General features: G+C 38.6%; 1 protein-coding gene and 1 long non-coding RNA gene across 2 annotated transcripts; both read right to left on the minus strand.

Moving 5' to 3' along the window:
- LOC139736006 (coiled-coil domain-containing protein R3HCC1L-like) lies at positions 1–1,156 on the minus strand. Its single transcript, XM_071646753.1, has 2 exons — positions 948–1,156; positions 1–275 (listed from the first exon to the last, which is right to left on the minus strand). Exons 1-2 carry the CDS (start codon positions 1,153–1,155, stop codon positions 220–222), a joined length of 264 nt encoding a protein of 87 aa, XP_071502854.1. The 5' UTR covers position 1,156; the 3' UTR covers positions 1–219.
- Positions 1,157–3,037: 1,881 nt separating this feature from the next.
- On the minus strand, positions 3,038–4,465 carry LOC139736007 (uncharacterized). Its single transcript, XR_011711234.1, has 3 exons — positions 4,370–4,465; positions 3,846–3,927; positions 3,038–3,112 (listed from the first exon to the last, which is right to left on the minus strand). It is a non-coding gene; the product is annotated as an uncharacterized lncRNA (long non-coding RNA).
- Between the last annotated feature and the right edge of the window lie 7,110 nt (positions 4,466–11,575).

Raw genomic sequence — 11,575 nt, forward strand, 5'->3', positions numbered from 1 at the left:
TGCATAATCCTGCTTGAGAATACTTCATGATATATTTCATTTGCTTTGCTTGTTATATTCATTTTCTCAATATATAGAGTTCTTGAAGGTCACTTTGCTATACCAAACACGTTGTCATATGTAAGAACAATTCACCGAATGACTTTAGTGAAAGAACAATTCAAATTCTCTCTTAGTCACATCAGCAAACATCATATTCTACCTCCATTTGACGAGATCTCAAATATTGCCTTCCCACATATCGGCCTGCTGTCTCTTCTCTTCTCTCTTCTTTTCTGTAAAAGTAAACAGAGAAGGGCATATTGGATTATGAACCATATTTAAACCACACATGCATGGGGAAGGCTCCAGCAAAACAACAACAGAGAGAGGGTTAATAGGAAAAGTAAAAGAAAAATGAACAAGACATCTGTTCATATATGATAAGTTTACTGTGAAGTATTGTGATGATAACAAGAAATGCAGTGACCTAAATCCTAGGGGCACATCCTTCTGAGTTAGTAATTCAATTAACTGTCTTTTTCAAGTTTCAAGTTTATTTCCACAAATTCAGTTCAGTTTTTCCATCTGAGGTAATGATTAAAAGCATGTTATCTTTCTTACATGTATCATTTTTGGTCCTGCAGAGACCAGAGCTAAGTAATTCTGATATCCCTAGCCGATACCCCATTTCATAGACCCTTTTTATACAACAAATAATACACACGTTTAAGTTCATGATTTCAGAGGAGATGCAACACACTCTTGTGCATTCACAATATCGTGCATACTGCACCATTGTAAATATGCACTCTTGCCTGTACATTATCTGTATACTGTCTACAATATAAATGTTGGCATGTCATCATCTTTCTATTTCAATCAATCAACCCTCCATCAAAATGGTTGCATCCAGCATTGCTTAATGAGTCACTATCCAATCAGCATGAAGCAAGGACTTTACCCACCTTTGGCTTCCTTCAGTTTCTGTTTCTCTGCTGCCCTCTGCTCCTTGCTGACGGTCGACTTGATGCCGAGGGCGCTGGATACCATTCGTCGTGCTGCCACCGAGCTCGTCTCTGGGCGCGGCTTGTAAGGCTGGAGAAATTCAGCCACGCCCTTGGCCTTCTGCTTGGACTGCTTCGTGGCGAGGGAAAGAGGGCGTGTCCTCATCATGGGATTCTGTAGGCTGAGGGCATCCTCAGCTGTAACAGATTAAATGGTTTTGGGCAAAAATAAATTCACACCCGCATATTAAGTCTTTCCCATAACTGTGAATCTATTAGCTACATTACAATAATCTTGACGATCACAAAATGCCAACAAATCAAGTATTTTACATCATGACCATAACATAAAAACAAACATTGAGGTTCCATTATCCTCAAATCAAGGGATATCTGTATAGTGGTACTACATCAAAACAAAAGCCATCACTCCTTGGTCATCCTCTCAATTAGCAATTACTGACAAGTAGGTATGACAGAGATTGTTTGCTTGTTTGATTTTAACATGTATGATCTTATTTCTTTTCTTCATTTGAATTGATATAATTCGAAAGATAGCATAGAAGGAAGGCTTTTACAATACTGTTTCATAGGAACATATTTTCGTAATGTACAAGGAAAATACATTATGGTTTGGTTGCCTTTTCCTCTACTGTTTTCTCAAAACCAGGAAATTTGAAATAATTTTCTTTTTCATAGATTGCTATATCACTGTAATTTGACATATGGTACGGAAGTGTTGTGGTATGGCTTAACCTAAACAGTCCTGTAATTAAATGTCCAGCATCCACAACAGCGCTGTTTACACTACAATTTCTTTGCTTTTACTTCTTGTTTTTGTTTTCATAGTTTTTGTTTAGTGTTGTTTTCTTCCAACAATGTTAGGAGGCCATTCCATTCCTACATGTCATTTGGCTCATGAAACAGATGAGTATGCACTCATATCAACCAAACTGGAATCTGTGCATGACATTCGGCCTTGAACAACTATGTAATGATTGCCAGTATATATGTGACCCTGCACCTCAAAACAAACAAAAAGTCGCCAGACATGAATTTTTAGTTAAGACCATATTCTGAAAGAGCAGACTTTAAGCTTTAAAATGATGTATAACTCAAATCAAATGGACTCTCCTAACCTATCTAAATATTGGAAAGAAAGCACAAACTCAGGAAAAGTGTGAACTGAGAAAAGAGGCTCTGAAGTACAGTGTTTATTCAAGCGCTTAATCTTTACCAAACCGTGCTGGCTGTGCGATGAATGGGACAAAAAAAAAACAACAGATGTAAACCACCACAGTAACAACAATGAAGGGATTACCAGATTAAATTGAAATTAAACATGCCTTATTAACACATTCTGTCCATAATTAATGCCAACTTTCAAAGCAGTAGCACTATCCTTTCAAAAGTTATTAGAGTTGAAAGTGAAGAGTGTGGAAAAGGTTTTTCAGAAATGAAAAAGGGATTCTAAAGACACACCTAATCACACTATTCTACCACAAATGTTCGAGATAAACTGCTAAAAAAACACACTTTCCTGCCCGTTTTATGATACCAAATTTTAGCATAATGTAAAAGAAGACCCGCTCTTTCAGAAAATATGAAAAAGTCAAGTTCGGCTAGGTTGACCCATTTCACTTATTTTCAGTCCTCACGCAAAATCAGTGTGTGCGACTTTATGTTGGTTTTGAGGTGCACGGTCACATATGCTTCCAGCATACATCTGCACAAACATGCATAGTACTGAAATGCATATTTACACAGCAGTGATTTATCTAAAGGGCACACAGTACCATAGTTACATAAACTTGTACACAAAATATAGTACACAGTATAAAAGTTACATACACTTGTACACACAATATACTTCTGTGACCAACCAGCCTAGTGTAAAAAAACTATAGCATTGTCAAAAGTAAGATTTGCAATGTAACATGAGATGTGATGTAGGCAATCAAATGACACATACACATAAAAATTGCATCAGGCAATATTCCAGTGTAGTTTGTAAAACTATCACAAACACAATGATGAAAAACAACAAGTTCTCACCAATCTGTACTGTGGCAAACACGACCAAGGCATGTGTATCATCAACCCACTTGATGTCAAAGCCCTTGTTTCTGGTGGGGAGGAAAACAGAGTTTAATATCCATCAGACAAAATACACTGTATTTGAAAGGCAGGAGGGCAGGATCACTAGTAAATTATAAAACACGAAAAGCAACAACAGCAAAAACAAGCTATCTACATGACTGCTGAGGATCTACTCTTGACACACAATTTGAATTCTGTGTCTAATCTGAGCAGTAATCAACAACCCACTAGTGTAACCAGATGAGTCGATGGTGAACATCACTTGGCTTGAAACAAAGCAAATGCTGTTTCAAAGGAAATCTTACACAGATTCATCATACATACAAAGTGTATTCAGAGATGCCATCCCCTTACATACAACATATTACACAACTATCAGAGATAACACAGCCAAATTGAGATTTTGAATATTTACATATGTATGCCGAGATGCCATCCCCTTACATACAACATATCATATATTATAAAATACAGCCAAATTGAGATTTTGAATATTTAAATATGTATGCTGATAACATTTGTAGTCAACAACATAATTTGCAATGACTGCTCTGAAATCTTTCTGAGATTTAAAAAAAAAAGACTAATGCTGTGTTATATTCTTTGCAAGATATGATAGAAAATTGAAACAAAATGCTGAGTTCATCCAGTGTTTTCATCTTAATACCCTCAAACAAAAGCAAAAACTAAGCACCTAAATGTTTAAACAGATGCCATTTCAATCAGATGCATAAGAAAATGCAACATGTGCAAACTTACTTGAATGCACTAAATGCCATCATGAGGTCTGCTGTCTTGAAATCATTTGGAAAATCATACACCTCAATCACATGTTCCAATTCTGAAAAAAAAAAGATGAATGCAGAGATATGTTGATAAACTGCCCCACCAAATTTTTGCAGCAATAAGGGACTTGATCACATCAAAAATTGATATAGGGCATCAAACATGAATGATTACTAGTAGAAAGAATCAATAAAGTCAGTTTATGCTTCTAGTATTGTAATGAGAGAGAAAGAAAACCTTGATATTGCAGTCAGTTTCTAAACCATTTTAAAATCCAGCTCCTCAACTGTATGCAAATATGTATTCTGTACACCATATGCATGCTCAAAACAAGACTCCTTCAAAATAACAACTTTGGCAAGTACTTTCGATATCAGAGAAATTGATAATATGCACTTAATCATTTCCATATCACTGGTACAAACCTCAACAGTCAAAATCTTAGTGCAACATAAATAACAAGGAGATTTGGCAAAATACAGAATTTCCAAACTTACTTGAATATTCCAGAGTGTCTTTGGGTGAAAAATTGTAGTAATCATTGGCAGCTTTTTTAACTGAGACGGCAACTCCTCCAACACCCTCAGTAATCTACAAGAAATAACAGATATTGATGCTATGGAATGAAGCAACATCATGCATCAAACTGCTCATAGTAATATTTACAGTGGATTGCAGTAAACAGAGCTTGCATCAGGACACAGTGTGTCCAAAATAGAATGGCTTAGTGTGCATTTCTGAAATCTCAAACGTCAGAACATCAGAAAAAACATAAATTGACATGACGCTGATGCTTTGAGACAAACATTTGCAAATCAATTATAGATCCAGACACTAGTAGTTAGGAACATTCTGATCCATTACTGAAAAATAGCTGACAGATTACTGAACATCAAAATAGCACAAATAATGTGATTCACACTTTAACAATTACCACACCTAACTTGGGAGGTTGCCTATCACAAACATCTATCAGAAAAAAAAAGGGGGGGGATCTCCTAAATCATTACTCCATGCAGAGTGAAGTCTTCTTCAGCATTTGTACTTATATGCCTCATAAAAGCCGATTTCTGTTTTAAAGAATGCAATAATATCTATCATTCAGGTGTTCTCATATACAGTGTTAGTCATCTGCATCAGTTACAATGGTCCTAATTCCTGATATTCTGTCAAACAATGCTTCTATATAATCTGTTGCTCAATACTGCAACTACAGTAAACCTCGGATAAGTCGACGTCGAGTGAGTCGAAAATCACTTAACTCGAAGCAAAATAAAAAGTCCCGATTTTTCCCTATGTATTTTCTCTAAGAAATATTTGGATAAGCCGAAGTACGAGAGTCGAATTTCGGCTGTGTCGAAGTAAAACATTCAGTCCCTTTTGTACAAAATACACGTAGTTTACATCACTTGAGCCGAAGAAGATTTGTCTGGCATTCTCATTACATTTAGAGGAGAACAAAAAAATCGGCATGTCGCAGAGCCCCGTCCCTGGCCTGCTGCAGGTAAGCATGCACACTCACCGTACCGCTCTGCACGCAATACATACACATGTAAATATGTATACACACAGAACATCGATCCATACTTTATCCATACACACAGCACATCCATACTTTATCCATGTCAAGCCAGAACTCCTTGGTCAACCAATCGCTGCTTTAATATTTTAGTGACAGGCCAAGTGGGCGGAGCTTGTTTGTGCGTGCCCGGCTGGCTGTATAGTTTTGTTCAATGGAGGTGGGATGGGTCTGGGAGAGTGTTTGTCTCAGGGTAGGTTGACAGTGATGGCTACCTATGTTGCACCACAGACATAGCACATGCACATTGCCGGGCGCAGACATTCTCAGAACTACGTTTAACTACTAGTATTGATACAAATTCCATGTTCAATTTTGAACAAAATAAGAACATTATCTTCAAGAACAGACAAATTTGAATGCAAACACACACACGCACACACACACACACACACACATGCATGCAAATGTACTATAATACATGTACATAACTGTCTGTGAGTCGAAAAAAAATCGACTCTCGCGAGAGTCGAATTTCACTTAAGTCGACGCATTTTTGTCAGTCCCGAGAGCTTCGACTCATGCGAGGTTTACTGTATTGACATATTCTGTAGCAGCCTTGGAAGAAGTGAATGGACAAACCTCCTTAATCTCATCCTCTTTCAGGCTGTTTCCCTCATCATCAAACATGGCATCCCACGAGTCCTCCTCTTCCTCATTCTCTGCCTCCACTCTTCCACCTTTCCCATCATCCATCATCCCATCTTTTCTGTGTTCATCCCTGTCCCTTGCAGGCTCTCCAGCTGCGGAGTCGTGGTCGGACGCTCCACGGGAAACTTCTCTCACAGCTGTATCCTCATCTCTGATGGCACTATCAACTTTGGAGGTCGCGCCAGCTGCAGGATTAGTTTCAGCCATGTTTCCTGGGACCACAGACACACCAGCACCACTCTCTGTCCAGCTCCCAAACTCTGACTGGCTGATGCAGCACTCGCTGTCCTGCTGCCCGACAGTGTCCTTCCCGGGATTTGCAAACTCTGCGGGCAACGCAGCTTCACAGGATTTGATTGCACTGCTGGTCAAGTCGGAAGTGTTTGTTGCTATCAAGGATGCAGTATTTTGATTCACTGGCTTCTCCTGAGCATTGGCTTCTACATAATGTGGTGCAGAGTTCACATTCTTCTGAAAAATATCATCTGCAGAGAACTGTGGTTTGTGGGGAAGCTCCTCTCTGTCTAAGCAGTCAGATTTACCAGTATCAGCTAACAAGTGGGTACCTTGAGGTGGTATGTGTGCAACAGTGCTTGCTTCAGAATGTTTTGATGAATCCAGTCCAGGTGACAGTCTTTCATTTGCATGACTGATGTCTACATCTGTGTTTGCATCACATGAAAGCCTGTTTCTATGGTAACTTGATGCCAATCTCCTGTCACCGGGAGAATGCCTTTCGTCAGTCCTGCCTTGTGTCTGTGAATCCCCTATTTCACTTGGAAGATGCTCGTTGCATTCATCAATTGATGACCCAGCATCTGGCACACTGTGTCTCTCCTTGCAAACTTTCTTGCCTCTTGTGTCTTTGGGAGAAGAATCTTGCTCTTTTGGTGACGCCGCTGCCTTACTGGTATTTCCTGTTTGCCTGCGGCCTCTTGGGACGTAGAGCTGCTGATCTGGTCTCTTGCTCTTCTTCCTGTGTGCGGGAACATAGATACCAAGGATGAATCACAGCTCAATTCATCGAACGCTTTCTTTAAATTCATGAAACAATAACCTGTAGATTTATACAACCAACATCAACTATGACCAAAAAAAAAAAAACTTTCCAATTACGGAGCTAGACATAAAGATTTGGCAAGCTTGTCTGTTAAACTTTCTAGCCTATAGACTTGATTTACTCAAATAGTGACAATTGATTTTCACAATTTGATCTGGAGCAACCGTCCATTTGCAGTCATTTAAGTCAAGATTGATTACAAAACTTTTGGAAGTATTTCAAAAAGAAGAAAACATACAAATAAAACATAAACATTCCGATAATCTGTTTCTTGTCATGAAAATTGCACCTGACATTTCCTGAACAAGCTCCTTTTTTTCAAGGCAAATGGTGATACCCAAAGTGCTCAATCAACAAAAATCAACATGTGACACTTTACTGCACAATGGAGAAATCAATTCTTACGCTGGACGCTCCCGTGGGGAAGTTCTCTTCTCAGATGCTGATGAGGCTGGATGACATCTGAGGGATTCCTGCGCAGGGGTGGAGGTCAATGACCCCTTGGTCTCTTGACCTTGACCCCTCCCTCCAGCAGGGGTCCCTGTCAAAGGTCCTGATCTCCAACAAGAGTTACTGCCGTCTTCTGGTCTATCTGGCATGCTCCTTGACATTCAAGAACAATAATATCATGAATAATAATGATGAAAATGACAATGACAATAACAACAATACTTACTACTAAATACTACTACTGTGACTACTTCTACTTCTACTACTACTACTACTACTACTACTACTACTACTACTACTACTATTTATGATAATAATAATCATCATCATCATAAGAAGAAAAAGAAGAAAGTGGGAAAAAATGATGTCAAGATTAAGCTACTTCATGAAAGATTTGCTGGATACAAGGTTGAATTCCTCAATGATATCATTATGGTGAGGATGATACCATACTGTTGCAATACACATGGTAAGTGTACCTCACAAGTCCACTTTCTGTGTCCACACTAGAGGTACAGTATATCTCTCCATGTTGTACAATAAGAACATGGAGAACAAGCAGGAAGAACAAGAGTAGAGATTACTTATGATGGGTATTATGCCACATTAGTGAAACTGACCCTTACCTCAACAATTTAGAACATACTACTGTCCTCCTGTCATCACCTTGACCAATACTGAAGCTGCACAGATCTGAATAGTCTTCCACAGACTTGTGGATCAGCAGACGATAGTAGCTTGTGACAGGAGGGAAAACCAAGACAACTGTCTCGGCAGCATACCTGCTGATAGACATGAAGAAAGCAGCAGAAAGCAAATTTGAAAAGAGACAATATATATATACTTAAATAAAAAGTTAGATGCATTATGATTAAAATTACATTTGTAAGCTAGCGAAGGCCCTCTCGTAAACGTGACATCCTCCCTTTGCTTTGATCGGCCATAAGAAAGGGTGCTGAGAAGTAAAACAGAAGTGATAAGTCCATTTGAGAGAAAAAGATGAGTGACATTTTTAAAAGCTACAGTTGGAGTGTCCAAGTGACTGAAATAGTAAGCAAAAGGAGATCTAGCCCAAGCCCTGGCCTAAAACACAGATGTAAATAATGTAAATGAATACATATGTGCACATAATGCTTTTGTCACAACAGTAATAGATCTAGATCTAGCAATATAGGGGAGTAACAAGTCTACTTCATTGACATCGCATTGACATGGTCCATTGAAATTGATTACTCATTTGTGTAGGCCAAAAAGGTTTTAGAGTAAGCTGACGGGAATCTGACTTCTTTAGCTTTTCTGCAATATCTATTCCACTAAAAAAACTCATAATTAAACGTATCTACAACAATCAATGTATGTTAGACCTAACTAATTTATCCCAATGTTGATTTTGTAAAATACAGCACAGAATTTCAGAAAATCCCAAAAATTATTGCTACAATACTGGATCAGAATCAATGTTCAATGTCACTGCATGCAAGGGCTGCTGAGAATGGACGCAGCATATCTTGTTGGCACAAGGTTGCTCATCGGGGATGTTGCAGCGCCTGTTGGTCGTCAAATTACTAGTATGGCAAGTCGAGACTTGCATTCAACCCAACTAGTCATTGCATCGGTATGTAATATTAATACAGAGGTTTTGTTTCATTTTTCGTCGTTTAGGAATGCACTGTTAGAACAATAGATTAACATCTCTACAGTGCAGAATCCAAGTATACTTTCAAAGTTTCTGGCAGCAAACCATTAAACTTTAAAGACTGGAACACCCTGCCTACTGAAACCAAATATAGAAAATGTCATCTTCTAAAAAATGTCAATCCTCCTTGGAAGCAAATTGATTTAATCTGTGTCCACACCACACTGCACTGACACTTGGCTTGTCTGGACGTGATGTTGACGACAGCGATGTCCAGTCAACATTCAGAAGATTCTGACAACACAGCTACAGTCACAGTCTGTAAATTGCTATAATGAGAGGCCTTGGCTTTGGGCATACGTCAGTAGGGTATACTAACACATATTTGCACGTATCGGACTAGACGTATCACACTGAATTTGGTATGCCGAAACTACCTGTCATACTATGAGCATTGAAGCAGAGACAGTACCTTTCCGGTGTCACAGAAGTGCTGGAAAGATCTTCCCGAAAGCGAGAAATATCCTCATCTACTAAGTCACAGAAACTGCTGTCGAAAGTGTTCAGATATCTTCTGTCAATGTAGTGCGCCAGTTTGTCTGTCTTTACAGCTTCAGCTTGGTATCGATCATGTCCGATTGCACTTTGAGGCAGCGTTGCCAGGTCCCAACAGAGCAAAATCACCAAAAGGCTTGTAAAAAATCACCAAAAGCCATCAAAAATCACCAATTTGGCAAAGCGTAGGTAAGGCTTAAATTTCAAGACAAGATTATGTCAATAAACCTTTATCAAACACTCTGAGCGAGTCTCGGTGCAATTTTCGGCGCGCCGTAGTCACACATACTAAATGCAAAATGTGTACGATGTGTATGGATATGTGAGTGTTTGTGTGTGTCGAGTGACAAAAAAGGGGCACATCTTATGTTTCTACAGGAAATAAGGGGAAAACTTTGGGCAAAATGCATTTTCGTTTTCAATTAGTGTGATTATTTTTTATTGGTCTAAAAATCACCAAAAAGTTACCAAAAATCACCAAATTTTGATTTGGTTACCAGGCTAAAATTTTGTCACCAAACAACTTCAAAAATCACCAAATTTCACCCTTTTTGGTTCCCGAAATCACCATCTGGCAACACTGCTTTGAGGCCGAGGTCATCCAAACTGATTTCGAAATAAAGACCTAGCCACACGCGTGTGTCTTTACCATCCAGCTGCACGCGTGCGGTTGTTCTAATTAGGATGGTTGCAAATAATAGTGATAGTGATAACAAAGTATTTCTCAATGGAGTTCCAAATACAACGTATTTAAGTTATAATAGCTTTCAAAAAAAAAAACCAGAACAAAGGTAAATACCTGAAAAAAGCCTTAGGCCCTATACCATGATGACAAAGAGAGATAAAGAAAGAAAAAGAGATAAAGATGATCATATGGCACAAGAAATTGTAGAAATTTTTACTTACCTCAGATTCGAACATCCTCCTACAAAGAGTCAATATTCTTTCGAAGCCCTCAAATCTGGAATTCCATCCACTCTGATGTGAAATGTAAGAAAACGGTACAAAGTTTTAAGAAAGCTATCAAGCGTATTTTACTTGAAAGGTATTCTGGAAGTTACCACAATATCTTTTTATGAATTTATAAGAGACTAGCAAGATAGGGTGTGTTTGTGAAAATGGCATCTTGTGTATTGTTAATGTGCTGGTGTATGTTTTTGTCTGTGTATGCATGTGTGTGTATGTGTATGTGTGAGTGTGTGTGTGTGCCAACGTTTTTCTCTGTATTTACGCTGTATTTACTTTTCCAGGGTTAGTTTTCAGGGGCAGATCCAGGAATTCTGTAAAGGGGGGGGGGGCGTAACTATTATTTTTGGTGCCACTTCCGGGTTTCATTTCATTTTTTTTCTTTTTATTTCTTTTGTTTTTAACAATAGTTAAAGGGGGGGGGGCGTGCGCCTCTTGCGCCCCCCTCTGGATTCACCACTGGTTTTAAATAAGCTAGGCCCATTGCCTTCTCACTAACCCCTTCACTTGATATCTTTGGTTGTTTGTTTGCTTTGTTTGTTTGTTGTCACATTGTCAAGTTATACTTGTCATACCATTGTCACATTTTATGTATGCATGTTTTATTAAGTGAAAATAAATAAAATGAAATGAGAAAAAATGAAATGCTCGCAACATGACAGTTCCATGGTGGGCCTATACGTGTGTGACAACTGATTATCCATCTTCAGCTGCATCATTAAACCCTCTTTAATTATAGGCACATAGGCCTATGGCATAATGATAATCTATCCATCCATGATCTATTGATTCTATTCATGATCAGA

The sequence above is a fragment of the Diadema antillarum genome, unplaced genomic scaffold (assembly GCF_040938485.1).
Source record: "Diadema antillarum isolate AM-2024a unplaced genomic scaffold, OU_Dant_1.0 seq00000618_RagTag, whole genome shotgun sequence".
Taxonomy (NCBI): Eukaryota; Metazoa; Echinodermata; class Echinoidea; order Diadematoida; family Diadematidae; genus Diadema; species Diadema antillarum.